The sequence below is a fragment of the Lissotriton helveticus genome, chromosome 11 (assembly GCF_964261635.1).
Source record: "Lissotriton helveticus chromosome 11, aLisHel1.1, whole genome shotgun sequence".
Taxonomy (NCBI): Eukaryota; Metazoa; Chordata; class Amphibia; order Caudata; family Salamandridae; genus Lissotriton; species Lissotriton helveticus.
The window spans coordinates 932264224-932286418 of record NC_136072.1 but is presented as its reverse complement, the minus strand read 5'-3'; the positions used below and the strand labels follow the sequence as shown (position 1 = coordinate 932286418).

The window sequence follows — 22195 nt, the reverse complement described above, 5'->3', positions numbered from 1 at the left end:
ACGCCTATTTAATGGAAGCAGTACAGTGTCAGGAGATACCTTCAAGACGAGGACATGCCAGGCTTTTATTGGAATTTAGTCATGTAATGTCTTGAAACCCTTCCAGGAGGACATTTAAAAGGCCTCTGCACCATGCATGAATTCACGACTGTTGTTATTCTCAAAACTCTGCTGTTCTTATCAAGGCAGTCTGCTACGAATCAGCTGGACTTTTCGTTCCATTTTTAGGATCCTTCTGGGGCTGTATCTTGGAACATACCAAAAATAGTCTTATGTTAAGAATAAGCATCCGCTTTTAAGCTTTCTTGAAACTGAAAGCACACAAGTCTATTTTTTTTAATTTAAAGGTACTTTAATTGCCTCTCTATAGAAGGATAAAAGCGAGTGTCTTTCAGAGCGGGCTTCAGAGTAAACACATCGCTACGCTGGAACAATATCTAAGAGTCCAGTTTGAGTTCTGGAGAAGCAACGAAGGAAGGATCAAGTGGGAGATCTGTACAAACTCAGCTGAGGAATTCAAGAATACTTTCACACTTACCAGTCAAAAAAGTCCCCATTGTAGGTGACCATGATACTGGGTTTTGTCTCCTGGACATGTTCAAACCATCTCTGGATTAAATGTGCCTAAAAACAAAGATGTGAAACTAGTCAATAAACCCATTTATTCAAAAGAAAATGCAAAATAGTCAATGAGAGTCACCACTTCCAAAAATGAGAACAGAGCCAGGTGCAGAGTGTACAAGTTGGCAGAATAAGGAAGGAGGGGCCAGTCCTTAAGCCTTCATTTTGCCAGGTAACTCGAAAGACAATTGAATCTGGTCAAAAAACATCCTATTGAAGGAACTCTTTACAATGGAAGGAGGCCACCTCATGCAGAGGACTATAGTCTACAAAATCAGCGCACAAAGATCCTTAGGTACAGAATGAGATCAAGCATGCTTCAGTAAAAACTATTGGCTCAGAAGCCCTAAATTCCACACCTATAGGATAAAGAAAGCACTTTTCAGAGCCTGTGCCTGGACACATTTTCCAGAGAGCTTTACACTTGCAATCACTTTCAGGTGCCAGTGTCTGAACAAGAGCATCAGGACACTTGCCTGGAGTTTGGCATCTGGCACACTCACCTCATCGGGCTCATTGAAGATACAGAATGGCCCCTCGTACTCTGGTTTAGGCGTGAACTCAAAATCTTCAATGTCTTCTGAGACGATCTCTCGGTTTGTGATCAGGTATCCCTGGGAAAGAAACCGCGATTATTGTGTCAGTACAGAGACATTGGTGAAAAATGTTCTTCATGAAGAGGGCTCGAAGAAGTAGCAGCACTAATCCTCCACAACCGAACACTGATTCAGTGCCTCCTTCAATCTCCATCATTGTCACACACGGTCGGTGTAACAGTAACATGATGGCTACCAGGTTCTCATGGTTAAGAAGGTAAAGGAGGGGTTGGGAACAAGGAGTTAGGGCTACTGCGTAAAGTTAACAATGATGCATAGCTTGGGAGGGAATATTTACCTTGAGTTAGGAGAAGATTCCAGATTGAAATTGCCACAAATACTAAATTTGAGATCACAAGCGATGGTGGCCGGGTGAAAGAGCATGGCAATTTAAGGGTGTTAGTAGGAATACCACTTGGTGGTGAGAAGGGGTGATGACAGATAAAACCCAACATGAAGAATCTAAGTGTCGCCTGGGGTCAGAGACTGACCGAGGATAGGCTAGTGGCTATGAGAAATAACATTAAGGACAAGGCAAATGTAAGGTAAGAAAAAGTTCCTGTAACAATAGTCACCGTGTCAGTAGGTACGCTGTTCCCATAGATTGGTAAGCTTCGAATAATTTGCACTGGTTACGCTACACTTAAACATAGAAGTTTATATAATATTTGTACGAATTGTATTTTAGATATGTATGTTTATTTTTGTATTTCCTTTCTCCACTATTTTGTTCTGCTTCCACATTTGAAACCTGGCCTTAGAAATAGAAAATTTTAAAATACTTTTCATATGGCAGCATATGTAGAAAATTAGTGATTGCTTTCTTTTACATTTCTTTACCAATACCACTGAGCCCCTCTTTGGTTCAATGAGATCAGCAAAAACACAACTGTAAGAATGTTTTTCCAGCTTGAAGATCTTCGAATTTCACATGTTGTGGAATAGTCCACCATCTAGAGTTTGAGTCTAGAAGTGTTTATTTATAATGTTTCTCCCCTGATGAGCAGCGTCATAGGAGGAATCCATATGACACTCAGTGATGGTGACTGCAAGACTACAATGCCCTCTAATGCGACCTAAATTTTACATTATTTTTTATGCTGGTGGTTTTAGCGGAGAATCGGGAGAGCTCCCAAGAAGGTGTCCATAATAAGCTGCAAAGTGTTGAGTGATCGTCAAACATTAACCAGGGAAGCGAGGGGGGATATTCAACATATTTGAAGACTGCTAAATATGGGAGGTGATGTCTCTGATGATACAACACCATTTGTATAATGTGCACACTCTTTAGTTTCTGCCCTACTTGCCAGAGGAAGTTTGCGCTTAACTGGGAACATCCATAATACCTGATATACCTCTCAAGGCAGCATATATTAAAAACGGTTATTCACGTTTGCTTTTTAAAATAATGACTGGTGCACATGGGCCCTGCAGACATGTTTCACAAGGTAGATGTAGACACATCTCAGAAGGCTCAGGGAGAGCATATGCTGATTCAGACCTCAAAGAAGGCATATGCCATGACATGGAGATGCATAGATCATATCACTTGGAGTCAGATCCTAAGCCTACAGAGTTCCATAGTGGAGGGTTGTCAGAACCATCGAAGCACACAAAATCAAAACCCTCATTTCGACTTTGGCAGTGTTAAACCTCAAGCAAACAGGAAGGGTCGCATAAAAAACGAGATTCCTAAAAGGTTGTCAATCAATGAGGTTGTTTGGACCTACCAGGTCCAAAGAAAATGCCACCAGGAAAGAGTTTGAAAGGGTAAAGAAAGGCGTTTGGCCTGGAAAAAAGAATCACCAAGGAGATAAACAGCCTTTTAAAGCCATTGAAGGCAAGAAGATGAAAAGGTCACTCGAAACAGAGATTGAGAATTTAATGAAAAAAGTAGTACTATTTAAAGGTATCCACTGTTGCTCACAAACAGAAAAGCTAATGTGGATAAAGAGTCACTGAGAGGAAACAGAAAAGAACATCTTAAATAGAGGGAGAGAAGTAAAACAATTGAAGCCCCAGAGTTGGAAAGTAAATACATGGGCATGCAGCAAAATCCTCTGATACAGAAGGGCATAAACCAAGAGGAGATTAGGTATGACATTCAGAAAAAAAAAGCATTACTGGAGGATTCTAGAAAAGGATTCATGCTGAAAAAATATTTTCCCTCAGTTCTTCTTTTAAGTCAGTAGGACGGTAGCTCATTATTAATCTGGGGAGGAGACCCTGAGAGCACAACTATTGGTACATATTAGTAGCGTTTGCTTTTCCTAAAGTGGATCCTTCACACATTCCTAACTTTAGAACATATTTCATAGCTGTATCTTACCAGAACCCTCCCCCTACCACGTAGAGGGAAATCAGAGCTTACTGAAACTTACAAATGAACAACTTTAAGTCAGTCTCCATGTACAAATGTGTGTAGCAGCAGGCACACAAAGATGGAAACACCAGAATGGTGGACATATTGCTATCAGAATAAGAAGCATTGCATTCAATGGCTGATAAATAGTTACAACCTCAACTGCAAAAACACACGGATCTCTCAATAAAATTAATTTTGCCTTACAATAGAGAACTCCTAAATATCTATTTACATACCCTCCTTTCAACAATAAATTGAGAGCAGCCATAGATCAAGCCAATGGGTTTGGCTATTTCGTTAGTAAAAGTGCCTTTTTACGGATTGGCAAGTTTGTTCGAGTGTCTCTTTTCGGCTGGATGAGTGAATGTAAGAACGAGTCAATGGTTGGTGAGTAAATGGATGGATAAATCAGTTTGCGACCTGCTATTTAATGGATTAGGACATGAACTCTTGAATAATAGCAATGATAACTAGGGCCAAAGGAATAAAAACTGATGACCAGCCAACTTTCTAGAGAAGATAAGTACTTTCAGTTTGTGACAGAAGAGAGACAGCTAGCAAAGAACCCTGCTACCAAATATTCAACTGAAACGTTTTCGCTAAAAAGCTAAACAACTCTAAAATTAGAAATGGGAAAAGAGGAGCTTCAAGGAGGCAAGATGGCGATCGGCTAAGCAGCACCTTCGTGATGTTCCGCGGAGCATCCTCTTGTGAAAGACAAATTCAGCCGAAAAGAAACTCTAAACCTACGGAAAAAATAGCACAAACATGCTGCAAATCTCGCAAGCTAAACTTCAAGCAAAACTTCTAGTTTTCTACCTGATCTAGCGGCATCAGTCGGGGGAGAAACACCCTCCCAGCCGCAAAAACGACGAACGGGCTCAGACATCCCGGATCAACACTGCCCTGCGCGTCTCACTGTCTGACGTGAGAGACCGGAGAATCCAGCTACTAGCGGTGAAGAGCAGAGGGGTGCAAAGGAGATGCCGCAACTCGGTGATGGTGAATAATGAATCCCAAAACGCTTCCCCTGTAATAGAAAGATCTGTAGGGGTTGTCAAAGAGCGGCAAATCTGGCGGCGGTGTCCCGAACTTCAAAGAACACAGAGCGGAGAGTCAAGGTCGCCAGCATTGAAAAACCAGCAACCCTCTCTCTGTACCAGCGGTTCCTCGCTACAGATTTCCTTTACCTTCCAGGACATTCAAGTAAGGATGGCTAACAAGGGGGGCCGCACCCCAAAAAATAAAAACACTAATTACCATACAGGGAAATACTACCCTGACAGCCTTACACCAAAGGAAACCCGAGCCTACAGGGGCTAAGGGTAGATGCTGGGTTGATAAAAACAGAGGGAAAAAAGACGGAGGTGAAAGTCCTGAGAAAAGTCCCGGGGGGAGCGAAACCGTGAGCAATATCTCTGCAAAAAGAACACTCGCCCGCACCACAAAGGAAAAGGGCTGTGGTCAACCATTGCTTCAGTGCAATGGCAACTACGAGGGGGGAGGAAAGCGACCCCAAAATGGGGGGTGGGTGTTTGGATGTAATTGCTGCTATGCCCGCTCCAAAGGTAGGCGAAACTACAGAGCACCCTAAATCGGGCATATGCAATGCTTTATTGTTTAAAGCTCCACCGCGCCCGAGCCTCCCTCCTCCCCCACCCTGGCTATTACAAGTGGATCCGCACCTCACATTCAGTTAGTAAGCACTCCTTTGGACAATAACAGGTGCAATAATGCCAACGCTCCCCCACGGGAAACTCCCACTATTAAGGGGAATAGACTGCTCTGCATACGCAGCATCACCTCTGGACCCTAACACCACCCAGCATGATTTCAAGCCAAGAACCCCGGATAATCAGGATCAATTCTATTCTTTCACAGACAAATCTGAATTATCTGATGTGAGCATCTCTCTGTCGAGTGGAGAAGAGGAAATCAAATGGAGCAACAGCTCTAAGTCAGAAGTACAGAGCCACAAACATCGCTCTAAAAAAAATCCAAAAGAAGAAAATGAGAGATCAACACAAAAGGGTAAATTAACTCTCTGACAAGGAGGATAATGAGTTGAAATGGGATTATAATGACACATCATTAACAATATGTTCTAACGCCTCAGGAATCTCAGGAGGCAATCAAACCACTATTGATACTGGTGCTGCCCAGGGGGGGGGGCCCGAAAGAACGAACCCACTCTAATTGACATTTTGCAATCTATTGAAAACTTTCACGCCGAAGGTAAAACAGATAGCCGTAGATCTCGTCTGGCAGCTAAAAAGTTACAAGGCGCAGTGAGAAAAGTGGGAAAACCTGGGCTGAAATTGCTGACCGTATGACAGCGGTAGTAGATAGAACTGAACAACTGGAGAAGGATGTTACCTTACTTAAAACCAAAACAGAGGAGCATGAGGGAGCGATAAAAGACTACCTGTGGAAATTGGAGGAGCAGGAAAACCGGCAAAGGCGGAACAACCTCCGCTTCCTGGGGATTCCGGAGGGTGTCGAGAAGGACGACCCCAGGAAGTTTATGGTCTCTTTTCTTAGGGGAGCTTTCCCCGAGCTACAATCATGGGATTGGGACAAGGAAGTCCCGAGAACACATAGATTTCCTTTAACTCCTGGCAAACGCAAATCCTCAACTCAGTCACACCCTGTGCTATGCTGCTGTTTTTCTGCAACTTTCTGCTGCAGCAATCTTTGTATGATCTTGCCAGACCCACAAACAAGAGAATATATGATGGAATTACATTTTTTACTCGGCCTGATTTCGCGCACACCACAGTCGAGCGTAGGTTGAGACTAAGACAACTTTGTGATCCCTTTCAAAAACATGGGGCTACAGTGTATCTGCAGAATCCTGCAATACTGTAAATTGTTCACCAAGGGACCACTCGTAGCTTCATCTCCGAAATACAGGCCAAAAAGTATTTGGAAGAAATATCGGGACATAAGTAAAGGGGGGAAAACAAAAAAAGATGTAAAAATGGGTCAGGGATACCTTAGCTAAATGACATGCAACGTGAGCGTCTGTTGTAGAAGAGCGTTAAAGCAGGGACAGGAAAGGTATATATTGTAAGGTATGCTGTATCCACTGCTTTTTTTCTTTTGTTTCTTTTGGTGACAATTGTCTCTATGAGTAGGGTTTCAGAATGTTTTTTTTTCGTGGGGTTTTAGGTACAGGTCGCGTTGCTTGTGCAGGTTTATGTTTGTTTAGTATTTTCATTCTTTTCGGCGTTTCTATGATAGGCATTACTTAGGGGGGTGCCTCAGCGGACTCACTGGGGTAATGTATGACGGACGTCACACCCCTGGCCCAGGCCGGCCAGGTAACCTCCAGTGTAGGTAGGGGGTAGGGGTTGGGGGGAAAGGGGGAGGGGCGGAAGTATCGCGGGTCAGGCAAGTTTTCATTACAAGTAGACACAAGAGCAAGAAAAACTGGGCTATCTGGTATGTAGGAATCCTTAGAATATAGCACGAGGTGGGGTTGGTACTCAACCCAGAGCAAGCAATGGGGAAAATAGAATATAAAAAATGGGGACACTAAGAGCGTTATCCTTAAATATCTGCGGCCTAAATGATGTAAAGAAACAGCAAAATGTAGCTATAGGTTTGCAATCTATGGGTGCCAATGTTGTCTGGCTACAGGAAACCCACATTGAGTGCTCTCAAACATATCTTCTAAGATCACTTGGCTATAAACTGGTGTGTGCAACAACACAAGGGGCTCGGGTTCGGGGTGTTGCTATCTTAGCTAAGGGGACAGGATATACCTTTTCCAGCTGTAAGATTGACAAATTCGGTCGCTGGGCAATCACTGAATGTCAGGATAGACAGGGGCAGAAGATAACGATCTGTGCCATATATGGAAGTAATACGGACGACCCGTCTGTCTTTAATGATATTTCTAATAAACTCTCATATTGGCCTTTACCGTTATTGATATGCGGGGACTTCAATTTTAATCTCCCTAGCGATTGGCCCATTAAGGAGGATTGGTTGTATAAGGGTCGTAAGCCCAAACTTTTTAAGGCTATAAAACACTTGTGCCTTACACATGGGCTTATTTATGGGTGGCAAAGCTCCAATACTAATGACCCTGGATATACATTTTTTTCTAATCCTCATCACACGCACGTCAGAATAGACCTTTTTTGATCTCCAATTCATTAAAATCTAAGTCCCAAATCTTGAAATTACCCAGAATTCTTTCAGATCATAACCCCCTAATCTGTACACTAACTTTAGCACAAGGTTACCCAACACCAAGTTCTTGGACTTTTGAGAAATCACTGCTATCGGATCACCTGAATTGTGTACATATACGAGAATAGATCTCTAATTGTTTAAAAGACAACCTGGGGAGTTTTTCTCTCGATGTTTTGTGGGATGCCCTAAAAGCAGGGATTCGCGGTGAAACGTTGCAATTTTCATTAAAAGCGAATAAAAGTGCCAAAGAGTCAATGAGGGAGTTGCAGGGAGAACTCCGGTTGGCAGAGGAAGGGTTAATAAATGCAACTATGGGGGACCTAGGGACCGAAGAGATTGATAGACAACAGAACCTAGTTGCTATTGCATAGGCTGCTATCACATATCTTCACTGCTAAAGCCATAAAAAACAGCTACAGCTAATAAAGAGTTGGTGTACGAGGTTAACAAGCAGGTTGGCCAGCAGCTAGCTGTCCGTATGAGACAACAGGCTTCACCTAACCTGATTCGGGAGATAGTGGACCCAGTGCAAGGCATAATTACTGACCCAGAATTGATTAGAGAGGTTTTTTGGCAATTTTATAGTACCCTTTACACGGAGGAGGGGGGAAGAAACGCTGCAGAGATCCAAAACTATCTAGATAATAGTGGTCTAGTTAGGTTTAGCGAAACAGATCAGACTATACTAGAAGAAAATCCTAACATAGAAGAAATCGTGACTATAATTAAAAACTTACCAAGAGGAAAAGCAACAGGTTTAGATAGTTTACCATCCGAATTTATTTTAGTTTTTTTGGACCAATTGAAAGGTATCTTACTTGATTTATTTACTCATATTTTCAAAGGAGGCCATCCCCCACCTATCATGGTCCAGCGCAAAGATAGTAATCTTTCCTAAAAAAAATAAACCGCCAGAACAGCTAGGCTCTTATCGGCCGATCACGCTCATTAATGCAGACTCCAAAATCTTTCCAAAACTTCTAGCAAATCGAATCTCCCCTATCATTTACAAAGTTATAGCTAACTACCAGCATGGCTTTGTGCCTGGAAGATCTACGGTGAATCACATTCAAAGAGTGATTACCCAATTTGATCATTCGAAAGTTGCAGGAGACCCTATGGCGTTGGTTCTTCTCGACCCGAGAAGGCCTACGATAGGGTCTCCTGGCAATTTTTATGGTCTGCCATGTCCAGGGTGGGTATTTCTACGGGGTTTATTCAAACAGTACAAAAACTATATATCAACCCCAGGGCTATGGTAATGGTGAATGGTAGTCTTACAAAGTAATTGATTGTAACTAGAGGAACCCGGCAGGGGTGCCCATGCACCCCTCTACTCTTTGCGCTGTATCTTGATTCTTTTATTCGCAGATTGGAAAGGAATAGTGAGATAGAGCCAATTTTGTCACAGGAACACACCACCAAAACCTTGGCTTACGCTGACGATATAGCAATTGTGACCACAAACCCGAAAACTGCTATGTCTGCTATTACCAGTAAGGCGATTAAATTTGGAGGAATTTCGGGATACGCACTTAATCAGGGGAAGACTAAGATCGTTGTGAATAATGAAATCGAGATGAACGACCCTTTAGTGGTAAGTGAGACGACGTACCTGGGTATCTCCATCACATCTAAACTCGAGTGTTTAGTGGAAGTAAATGTGAAACCAATGTTGGATTCAATGCAAAAGGATCTGCGGCGGTTAGATAACTTACATCTCTCTCTCATAGGTAGGGCTAACACCTTGAAAAGGTTCTTTTTCCCTAAAATCCTCTATCTATTTAGAGCTATCTGTTTAGAATTCCCCGATCAATGCTTTAAAACAATGGAACGTACTTTTCCTAACTTCATTTGGGCCTACGCACAACCCCGGCGTGCCTATACATTTCTGACCCTTACAAAAGAAAGAGGCGGGCTTGCTCTCCCAAACCTTAAAGCTTATTATTGGGCTTCTGTACTGCTCTATAGTCAGGAATTGCTGCAAAATATAAGGGGCGCTCTGGGGACGTCCAGCCCTCTATATTTCAACTAATCATAGGAAATCAAAGCCTCGGCTATGGCGACATCTTCACGACAGCTACCATGAGAAAGTTAAATTCAAGACGTTATTTAGTGGATTTAAAACTTGGAAAGCGTTGAGGAAAATCCTGGGCATTGGGCGTGTCTCATACTACACACCTTTATGGGATAACCCCGACCTACCAGAGATCTTTAGAGTCAATTGTATGAAGAAATGGGATGCGTCTGGAATTACACATTTTGAGAGCCTCTTCTCAACCGAGGGGATGTTATCTTTTGAAGAATTAAGAGAAAGGTGGACAGGAGGGATTTTTTTAAATATCTCTAAATCCGAGATTATATTATACGAAGAGCGGCGGGAGGGGCTACGCCCGAGAAAATCATACTAGTAGAAACTCTAATCCATAGTAATAGAAACACCATGGGGGGGGTATACTCCCTTGTGAATATGAGGTTTCCGGATGATCTAGAGAAAACCGACCAGAAGTGGCAAGGAAAAATAGGGATATCTTTGGATGAATTCCACAAAACCTACTCAATGTCACAAACATGTCTCATGTCCACTAAACTGCAGGCGCAATTTTAGATAACTTGCTGCCCTAGATGTCAACTATTCAAGGCTGATTGTGTACATATTTTCTCCTCATGTGACGGATTAATCCTGCTTAAACAGGAGATCGAGAAATTCCTCTCGGCTGTATTAAAAAGATCTGTAAGTTTGTCCGATGAAATAATCTTATTAGGGGCCGTAGATTCCAGTCTGTCCGGATCGGGGGAAGAATTAATTTATACTGCCATGGCTGTGTTAAGGATTTGCATGCTCCTTCGTTTCAGCAATGGCTGGCGAGGTTATTAGCTATCTTCAATTTAGAAATTGCCATTTATAAAAGAAAGGGTAAGAAGAGACGCAAATTGGGGTTGAGAATTTGGGCCCCCTTAATGGATTGGTGGCAAGCCCAAAAATAGTACTGTATGATCTATGATGAACATTTTCCTTTGGCATACAGCTAGGGTTTTGGTTAATCTGTATAGTAAATATGTTCACTGCTTTTGAATTTGTTTATGTCAAGCCCAAAATAATATTGTACTTTATGATTTATGATGAACATTTGCCTTCGGCATACACAGTTTTGGTTAGTTTGTATAGTGAATGCCTTAAATGCTTATGAAATTGACGAAGTGGGGAGTTGTGGATAAAGTATAGAACTTATTGTATGTCCACTTATCTGACCTGGAAAGGGGGGGGATGTGGGTAGGGGGGGGGGTTATTTTGACAAAATCAAACGAATATATTTAAAAAAAAAAAGAAAAAGCTAAATAACTCAACCACATAAAATAATGCAAAAAGATATACATGCTCGGAGGTCTTAACCAAGCCTTGCCCTGAATCTGTGACAACAGCATAAGATTGTTTTTATTTAAACTAGTCTTAAAACATTTCTTGCATAACTCAGGAAGCAATGGCTTAAGAGAAACCACAAAGAACAGATGCAAGTATAGCCTTCTAGAGAAAAAAACACATTGTCAGTAAAATCTTTTGCTCACTAAGAATATGAAACCCAATTTCAAACTTGAACAAAAATGTTGCTTTCTCTGAAATCACTTCAGTCTCCAAACCCCCACCTTCCCACCTTGGCTTAGTCAATCAGAGGGTAAAGTAAATTTTCATTTAAAACACGAAATCATCTTTAAATACTCACATCCATTCCCCCAGAATATCAGTTTAGCTACCTTAAAGATTTTGTAGTGAAAACATCTTTACTTTAGAAGGCCAAGCTTGAAATATGATGAGTCTATGTAGTCATACCGTAGACCTTCTACTGATTGCATCAAGTTCAAAGCTGGCAGGCCGGTTATTCAAAACAAGACTAGATGACAAATACTCTAAATATTATATGGGGGGGCGTGGCCAAGATGGCGGCCTGATCAGACGTGTCTTGCGAGGCTCCCCAGCCCTGAACCCCAAATCGCCTTTTTAATAGAGTGATCTGCCCCTTGAAATCACATATTTGACAGCGGGGGGCACAACGCTTTGCTCCGGTGCCCCTTCTCGGAAGATTTGGGCTACGTCGACTTCTGGAGCCGTGAGGCATACAGCGGGAGCCCCCGCCGGCGTGAATCAACGAAATGGCGGCCACGGGCGCTCGCCGCCTGGAGTGACTCCTGTGCCCCTCGGTCTGGTACAGCGCGATCGGAGGGTCACGCGCAGCTATTGTCACCCTCAGTACGGCGGACGGACAGCCAGGGCTCCGCGTGGCCGACATACAGAAGGGGCTGGCAGTGAGGGCGCCAGTTAGCGGCCGGGCAGGCCGCTGAATCACCTGAACCCCCGGCTTGGGGCCTAGCCTTCGAGCAGGACGACGCGGAGCGGCGGCTCATACACCCCGAGTGGTTGCGGGCCCTCCAGAGGAACATCAGACGCCCCGGCTTGGTGGACGGCGGTTGACCCCGTCACCTAGAGACTAGGCCCTTACAGAGGTGAACAGAATAGACGGCGGCGGAGAGACGGACCTCGGCCCCGGAGAGGCCGCTGCCGCCGACTGGAGGTCTGGGATAGACTGAGTTGTAACGCACCGGGATCGGGCGACCCTACGCACTACCAGCCTGGTGATTACCCCAGAGACGGAAGGGGGTGACACCCGCGCCCCCAACTTGCTCGACCCCTCAAGCGGAGTGCTGGGACTCGAGGCCCAGGCTTTGGGCCTACTGTTAGGGTGCATCGGGGGCCGCCGACATAGCGCCATATTCAAGCCGGGGTGATCACCGCACAGAAACCAGTGGCCCACTCAGAGACATCCTGCAGCCGCTGTTCGCTCTGGGGGCCCCCGGAGGAAACAGAACACCCCTGCGGCCTTCTGGGCCCAGCATCCACCCCGGCGGGCCGGCCGCGGGACCTACGGACCTGAGCGGAGGGCTCCCACATCCCGCCCCTGACCACGGGAGCATAGCGGACCCGGGCCGGCGCGGACTGGCTCACAGCCTTCACGAACGGGCGGGACTGCTCGAAGGGCCCAATGGCTCAGGCATAACAGGTTCTCGGACGCCGACACAGACCCACGGGCCTAGCGCGTCTTATTCCCGACATCGCATTTGCCCTCTGCACGCGGGTGCATAGCGGACCCGGGCCGGCGCGGATCGGCTCTCAGCCCCCACGACCGGGCAGGAGTACTTGACGGTCCAAGTGGCTCAAGCAAAACAAGCTCTAAGACTCCGAAACAGACCCACGGGCCTAGCGAGTTCCGCCCCCGACATCGCCGTAGTGCCACCTGCGGCCTCCTAGGGTGCCCCATCCGGACGCTCAACGATTCCAAACTCCAGCGACATGGCTCACAAGGATCCCGCAACATTGTGGACTTACTCCACAAAAACACTCCAAAAGGAGAGAAGGCCCAGGTAACATCATCCCCGAAGGCGCCTGTCAGCCCCCAGAGCCAGGAAGCCGAGACTTCCCCCATCACCAAAGCCTTCCTAGCCTCCCTCTTTAACACCTTGAGGGACGACTTCCAGGCCCTGAAACAGGAACTAGCGGGGGAACAACGGGAGCTGCGCCGAAATTTGGATGGCCTGGGGGAGCGCGTGGCGGCAGTGGAGGAAGCGGACCAGACCCGCAGCATGGAGGTAGAGCGGCTACAACAGGAGATCCTCCGTCTTCAAGACCAACAGGTGGACCTGAAAGCACACTCGGAGGATCTTGAGAACCGCTCTCGGAGTAACAACATACGAGTCCGGGGAGTCCCGTTGAACTCCGAGGGGAACAGCGTTGTCAACTACCTGCAGGAGCTATTCCGGGAGATCCTTGGGGAATCCGAGGAGTTTGACATTCGTATTGACCGCGCACATAGAGTCGGATTGGCGCAAAGAGCACCGGCCCCCCCTCCGGACATACTGGCTTTCCTCCCCGATTTTTCACTGAATGAACGTATTCTGAGAGAGGCCCGATTGAAACAACCAATTCATTTCCGGGGGGATCTGGTAGCCCTCTTCCAGGACCTCTCTGCCATTACCCTGCAGAAACGAAAAACCTTCCGGATAGCCACGAACTTTTTGAGGGACAGCGGAGTGCCATACTCCTGGGGTCACCCGTTTCGCCTCATTTTCAAGTGGAAAGGGTCACTACACCAACTCAGATCACTCCGCGACACATGTGCACTGCTGGGCATTGACGTGCCGGAGGAGGCAGGATCTAGAGAGGCCTCCCTGAGTAGATCGCAGGACGGGCCCATGCGACGACCCAGAGATGGATGGCAGACTGTACGACGACGACGACGATCCCCCAGGTCTTTTCGGAGGCCTGACCCCATCACGGCCGCTCAAGAACGGGAGGTGGCAGTACAGGAGGTAGCAGACAACACAGCGACTAAACTGTAAGGTGTTGTTATCAAGGGGTATGTCTTCACGCTATAGCCTTGTCTGGGGGGAAGGGCAGGGGAGCCGCTGAGTCGGCCGCTGCCACGTTACCCTCCACAGTGACAATCTATGGACCTGAACTTTGTTCCAGTAGGCCCGAGACTATGAGTAGTATTTTTCTACGGGGTTGTTATGGGGGGGACTGGTGGGAGGACGTGGTGGTTGGGGGGGGACTTGGTTGATGCTGGGGTAGGGGTTTGGGGGAAGTTGGGTTGGGGGACTGGCTGGGTTGGGGAAAGGAAAGGGTGGGAGAGTGGGTGGGTTGTCCAGTGCTCAGTTCTATTCACAATAGTCTTGGTCCCAGCCCAGCGTCCCGCACCCCCTCTGGTGTGCAGACTAGTCAGTCTGTTTTCCGTAGACATCATGCCGCCTACAACCCTTAAGATCTTAACTCTGAATGTACGGGGTCTCAACAATCCTGTTAAGCGGCATGCCATTTTGTCCCTACTAGAGAACACCCAGGCAGACATCTGTCTACTACAAGAAACCCACTTGGTGGCACGCGACTGTCATAGACTCCGCTCGCGAAAGTTCCCAACTCCGCTCTTTTCTTCGGGCCCTAACAAGAACGGGGGGTAGCGATCTTAGTAGCACAGACATTTAGAGGGGAGGTTCTACATAAGTGTGCAGAACAAAGGGGGAGACTGTTAGCGTACCGCTTTGCCCTGGGAGGCCTGTTGTTTACAATCAAGTCCATCTACAGTCCTAACGACGGCCAGGAATGCTTTCTGCACTCTGCCCTCACCGACGTCACAGTCACACCATATAGACACATCATACTAGGGGGGGGATCTCAACATGGTGTTTGACAGAGTCCTGGATAGGTCAGCACAACGTTCTCCCCAAACCGGAGCATTCTCCGCCAACTGCACAAACCGATTAACTGAGCTGGACCTCCATGACCTTTGGCGCCGCACGCACCCAAATGACAGAGAATACTCTTATTATTCTAATGCACACAAAACTTACGCTAGACTAGATCATCTCTTGGTCTCTGGCCCAGTCTGCGCACTATCCACCTCGACAGAGATAGGGGTGCTCTCACTCTCAGACCATGCACCAGTTACCACCACCCTCACTTTACCACCTACCTCAAATCCCCCCAGGGTCTGGTGTCTTCGGGACACTCTTCTGCATAGAAAAGATGTAGTAAGACGCATTCAGGACACTATTCACGACTACCAATTACACAATGCTAATGGTGACACGACACGGGCGACGCAGTGGGCAGCCATGAAGGTGGTGATCCGAGGAGAATTTATAGCCCTCTCCTCGGCAGAGAATAAAGACAGACAACACAAACGGGATGAGCTTACACAGAGGGTACGGGAGTTGGAGCGAATCCAGCAGCGAACGGGGGCTCCTAGAATTTGGAAACAACTTAAAGCGGCCAGACACCTTTTGTCCGCCCTAGATATGGATCGGGCGGAATACGCAGCCCTGCGGCTGCAACATGCCTATTACACGGGAGGGGACAGATGTGGCCGGTTGTTGGCAAGCAGGCTCCGAGTCATGCGCCAACAACAGATAGTGAAAGAACTTTCCTGCACCGACGGGTCTACAGTCACAGAAGACGCAGAGATTGCGGAAACGTTTCGAGAATTCTATGCAACTCTCTATACCAGTGACCGTCTAGACAGCCAGGCAGCAACCGATTATCTTGACTCGGTCACGCTTCCCTCCCTGGCGCCCTCACAGACGGAGTACCTCGACAGAGATATCCGCATTGAGGAAGTGATTTCTGCCATAGCTAAACTTAAGCCAGGGAAGCCCCCCGGGGCCAGATGGCTTCACAGCCCTTTTTTACAGGACATTCTGCGCTATATTAGCTCCGATTCTCACCCGTCTTTTTAATACCTTCTCGGAACCTGGTGCCATCCCCCAAGACCTCTTACGTGCATCTCTCTCAGTCATCCCAAAACCTGGGAAAGACCAAACTAAATGCGGTTCATACAGGCCCATCTCGTTACTCAACGTGGACCTCAAATTGTACACGAGCATTCTAGCGGCCCGACTGGCCCCCTACCTACCGGGCCTTATAGACCCGGATCAGGCGGGATTCATACCGGACCGCCAAACAGTAGACCATACCAAGAGAGTTACACACCTCAAAGAAAAGACTTCCTGAATCCCCGGAGAATGTATGATGCTGGCGGTTGACGCCGAAAAAGCATTCGATCGAGTTCACTGGCCGTACCTAGAGATGGTCCTGAAGAAAATCGGCATCAGGGAGAAATTTTGCACCCTCATCTTCAATTGCTACAAATTCCCTACACCAGTGGGTCGAGTAAACGGCTATAGTTCCCGGAGCTTTGCCATTGAGAGAGGCACGAGTCAGGGGTGCCCGCTGTCGCCTCTGCTCTTTGCCCTATATATGGAGCCGTTCGCTCAGAGGATACGTCAAAACAAAACAGCGACGGGGATAAAATTTGGTGGCTATACACACACCATTAGCCTCTACGCGGACGATGTCTTACTTACACTTGACAACCCGCGGACGGCCCTGCCTGCATGCATGACAGAATTAGATGCCTTTGCGGCGGTGGCCGGATTCAAAATGAATACTGACAAATCGTTGGCCCTCGACCTATCCCTGAGGCCCCCTACCAAGGCGTATCTGCGGACCATCTTTCCCCTCCAATGGGCGGCGGACGCAGTGCCTTATCTGGGGATCCAGCTGACCTCCACACTCCCCACTATGACAGCAGTCAATTATAACACGCTCCAAAGGAAAGTACGCAATGAATTGGGCCGATGGAGGAGCCTCCCCCTCTCGTGGCTGGGCAGAATAGCAGCGGTCAAAATGACCATTTTACCCCAAATCCTGTACCTCTTCCGAGCACTACCGCTCCAGCCGCCCACGGGATGGATCCGGCAAACGCAGGCTGACCTCGTCTGCTTTATTTGGCAAGGTCGGAAGCCGAGAATGAGGAGGGCACTGACCACTTTAGCCCCTGAAGCGGGGGGGGTTAGGAATACCAGACCTACACAAGTATTTCCAGGCAGCGCAACTACGCTATCTGGTAGAATGGAGCAAGTGGGATTCCGAAAAACACTGGTTATTCCAGGATCAAGCAGTGGCGGGACGCCCACTTCAGGAAATCCCCTTCCTCAGCAAAGCCGCCCGACCGTCTAATCTTTACGCCTCATTCATCACGCGGGTCCCACTAAATGTGTGGGATGCCACTAATACCGTACACGACCTCACTACCTTTCCCTCACCGCTTACGCCCCTAGTCCATAACCCGGACTTCACTCCGGGCATGGCCAAGGGAACTTGCGCCCACTGGCGATCGGCGGGATGTCGCTGCCTTTGTCACATCTTTGGCCCAGATGTTGTGCTCCCCTTTCCACTCTTCAGACCGGAATTAAACTTCCCCGAGACGGAGCGGATGCGCTACCTTCAAGTTCGCCACTGGACACTCCAGCCGCAGGTGAGGGAGACGGCCGATCTGCACTTTCAGCCATACGAGAGATGGCTTCTGACTCGCACCTCAGACACCAAATTTTTATCTGATCTTTACAAATTCCTTCAACCACAACCAGCTCATCTTTATAATCCAGGCAGAGAACGTTGGGAGAGGGAGCTAGGCAGGACCCTGAGCCACAAAGAATGGGACCAAATCTCCTACAGAGCACGACACTCAGCATACCACTCCGGACTTACTGAGACACTGACTAAGGTAACCACATACTGGTACTACACACCGGAACGGATAAATGAGATGGACCACAGTAAAGATAAGAACTGCTGGAGGGGATGTGGACACATAGGCACGCTACTGCACATCTTGTGGGACTGTCCCCTGATACAACCATACTGGACACAGGTGATCGATGACACTGACGCACATTTTCACACCGAACTGCCTCGCTTCCCTGCCTACATCATACTAGGGCTACCTAACCCCCTGACATAGCCATCTGGCGTCCCCTTCGTGAGCGCAGAGGGTATCGCCCTAGGTTCTGCGATCCAAAATATTTTAATACACTGGCGCACTACCACAGTCCCCTCCACTACAGGTTGGCTTCATCGGTTGTGGTGTGTGTTGGGGATGGAGAAGATGTCACTTACTTTAGCCGGGGACAAGGATCAATATGACGAGCTTTGGCAACCGTTCCACTCATTACTGGTTACTGAATTCAGAGAACTTACATGCCCAAGGTATCTCCGCTTGTTTAGACTCACTGGACCAGAGGCGGAGGCCTCATGAGGGAAAGACAGGGGGACTTTGCATCAGGATCTGGCGAGAAGACGCCGGGAGAGACTGACTCGAGCACTGGACGGGGGGGCGAGGGAAGGGCAGGGGGAGTTTGGGGGGAGGGGGGGTTTCCACTTGGTTGGCACTGTATAATTTCCCTTGTATGTCAACGCTGCCATGGGTTAGACAGGTATTGGACTGTTATGCTCATTTTCTTAAGCCTTCTCCTTACCTTTCACACGTTTATGACTGCTGTTGATGATGTAATGTTTGCGCTGACTGACTTGTCTTCCAGGTGCAGATTTCAAATAAAAAAGAGTTCAACCTAAATATTATATGGTTGTATGCAGTTTTGATGCTAAACCAACATGTAGAAAACGGTACTGACTAATCTTTTTCGTGAAACTGCTGTTGAGGACTTGTTCAAGAATGGCTTTAATCAGGTTGATGGAACAAATCTGGTGAAAAGCATTCTTGAAAAAATTCTTAAGATTGTTGGTTTTTAAAAGGTTGTGACCCCTTAATTTCCAAGATCCCTCTTCATTTCCTTAATCTTGTGGTGTCCCTCAACACCCATGCCATCAAAACGCCATGTGCCATTCGAGCTTCTGTTTAAACCCACCAAGCTTTTTTTCTCCAGGGAAAGAGTATTTCATCATTATGGCATTTCTCCAACATGAAGTGTCATCAGTGTTTTCATCAGGCTGACATTTAATATTGGCAATTAAACCTTATAGAAGAATTCCATAGGATATTCTGATTTGCATGACAGTGGCAGGCGACCCCATATACAATGGAGGGCTCACACAGTCATGTAGGAGTAGAAAACCATTTCACCATCGGTCAAGCGAGAATGGTACCTGGATGCCCCAGAGAGGAACTCCAAAGAGATCATGGCAGGCTAGCACGTGCTGCGAGAGATGTCAAGGCAAAGGAGGTGTCGCATAGTAAGACAAGGTGAAGCAGCCATCCTGAAAATACTGACTGGCCTCTCCCACTGTGCAAAAAAAATTTCTTCATTCATAAAAAGCCACTAAAGCCAATACAGTATCAAAACCATAGCCCTTATCCATTTGTCACAGTATGCATTTTAACAGGCTTTCTGTGCCAAAATCTGCTCTCTAGCACTGATACCAGAAGTTTTTTTTAAAAACATCTTCATTTATTGTGTTACCCACTTACAAACACAACAGATGTAGGCGAACCCTGCCCCGTACAATAAAAAAATATAACAGTGCCGGGTAATAGGCACTAGTAGTAACATCAATCCATTCCTACAAGACAGCATGCCCGGGGGGGGGGGGGTGGGTTATTACACTGTGGTGACCATTTTCCAGTCCTTTACTGCAGAATCCGCCAGTCAGAGACTGATATGAAAACCTAACACAGAAATTCCTCTCATAACAAGAGGCTTCTGAGGCACCAAACAAGTTAGCACACAGACAGCACCAAAGCACCCTTTGGTGAAAACTTGTGCAGCACATATTTTAGAGGACACACACAAGGTTATCAAGGCAAGAAAACTAGTTCTCCCATCCCAGTCATTTTTAGGGATGCCTAACCCAGAAAAAGCAGCAGCAGAATTGTTTTTTTTCGGACTTTGATTACCTATTCCTTTCTCAGTTTTATTGGCACCCTCGGTAAGGCTTCAAAGACTGCAGTTGGTCTAGTGACAAGAGAAGAGGAACAATTGCCAGATATGATCTGTATCCTCAAAGTAAAAGACAGAAAAATGTAGCCATGTTTGAGAAAGGCAAGATACTACTGTGTCACTCACTCCCCAAAAAACCTCACGCGGGTAAGGAAACATGAGTAGCCAAGGACCCAGGCGAAGGGCAGGAAAAATGCTATTTGATCATGAGCCAAACACCTTAAAACGGTTTACGGTCTTTTTAAAAATATTGTCAGGAAAACAGTATTAAATACATTTTGTACCGAAAACCAGAAGAAATATTGAGTTTTTTCATGCACATCGGAGCATTAGTGTTCTACCCAGCATTATTAAAAAACATGCTTTAAAGGTTGACAGATGTTTGACTTTTTCTGCACCAAATATACATTTATTAAATGTGAACATTTTAAAGTGTACTGGTGTCTTTTCAAGGATGGTGATAGTATGTAGGCTGTGCTTAATTGCTTTTACGAAATATTAATGAAGTTGATAGAGGCAAAATCTCATATGGGTTATGGAGACAGGCGGAGGTGGGTGGGAGGAATCTGAAATGAGGCGGTTGCCTTAAGTGTCGAGATGAGAGAAGCAGCACCCAAGACAAAGGAAGAGCAGCCTATTCGGTGACACGCCGAAATGTGCTTCAAAAGCAGTGCACTGGAGAAAATGCCTCAAGGGTCAAGCATGAGGAATGGTAGAGGGGGGTGCGACACACATTGATGAAAAAAAAAACTTTAATGCAGCAATGTACAGCTATATATTGCAGCAGCTGGACAAATGAAGAACAAGCTATTGAAAGCATGGGCAAGCATGGCAGCTCAAAAATGAGAATTGGGGCAAGTATGCTGAGAAGGTCAGCACTTTAAGGTCCACACTTGCAAGAGGCAGGCATGGACGCCTGGAAGTTCAATGTATCAAGAATGAGCCAGGTGTGAATAAAAAAAAATGAAGGTCTGAGAATGCCCAGTGGGTTTGAAGAGAAATAATAACTCCTTACCTGTCCATCAATCATGTAGGAGATCATCATGATCTGGTCAGACTCAGCATCTGGAAACTTCAAAGGCAGCTTTGTCGTCTCAATATCAAATGCCAAAACAACTGGATCCTGCAAGTGATAATATAAGTAAATCAATGTCATGGTGCAGGCAGCAGGTACATCGTGGGTGGGGGGGTTGAATGACATCGGTAGGAGAGATCGTGAACGGGCAAGTTGAAGAGAAACAGTTTACGGCAAAGGAAATATCATTATGGAGGCAAGGACGACATAAAAGACCAGGTTTATTAAAAACTCAAAGCAGTAAAGACTCACCGGTCGCTCCACCAAATCATCACGCCTAGTTATTTCTGGTGGGAAGGTGCTTCCACGGTAGCGAATGTTATACCAGTGAGCCTGCAACAGAAAATGGAGAGCCACCCTTGCGTCAATTTAGTATAACCACCTTTCACAAGCAGGAACAATAATCTACGGTATGCTGCAGTGCTTAATCTGTTAAAGAAAAAAAAAAAGTGTCAGGGCCCTCGTTAGGAGGCCCCTGCAACTTACACCACCCATTGCCCCTGCAAGGGCTGCCATGGACAGTACCAACACACCTAACCATCCCACTCTTACAAGTGTGACAACTCAGTCATTTTTATTGTATATCAAAAGTTTAACACCTGCTGCCCAAGTTATTCTTATTTTTTTTTTAAACAAAGTTTATTGGTTTTTATTCAAACACACTGAAGGCGTTACACAAAAAAATGCCATATCGTCTATGAAAGAGTCAGGTGAACGAGAAAACCCCAACCGTGATACATTACATTGATCGACATTATAATAAGGACACGCTGGTAATGCCCCAGAAATAATAACAAACTTACATAGTATGACATTATCGCTATTGCACCAATGATGATAACATCCCTCCCCCTCCCCAACTTCCCACCCTGACGCATTCCGACGTACATATTTTCAATTGACAGTCTTTTCCAGGTATGCTATGGTCCAGTGTATGTATGGTACCTGTCATGGTAGGGGCTCCCCCCTATCAGTGGTCTGCTCCCTTCCGGTGGTGTGTGGCTCGCAGCCCCACAGCGCCTGCACAAATGCCTCCCATGCCGCTGCAGCCTC

General features: G+C 46.5%; 1 protein-coding gene across 2 annotated transcripts in view; it reads right to left on the bottom strand.

Annotated features, from left to right (window-relative positions):
• Positions 1–22195, bottom strand: part of POLE (DNA polymerase epsilon, catalytic subunit) — a 316779-nt gene that overhangs the window by 238275 nt on the left and 56309 nt on the right. For both annotated transcript variants that reach the window (XM_078667255.1, XM_078667256.1), the window contains exons 8-11: positions 21395–21475; positions 21083–21190; positions 1125–1235; positions 539–624 (exon numbers count right to left, since the gene is read on the bottom strand). In XM_078667255.1, the coding sequence (XP_078523381.1) occupies positions 539–624; positions 1125–1235; positions 21083–21190; positions 21395–21475 (386 nt within the window). The remainder of the gene's footprint in view (positions 1–538; positions 625–1124; positions 1236–21082; positions 21191–21394; positions 21476–22195) is intronic.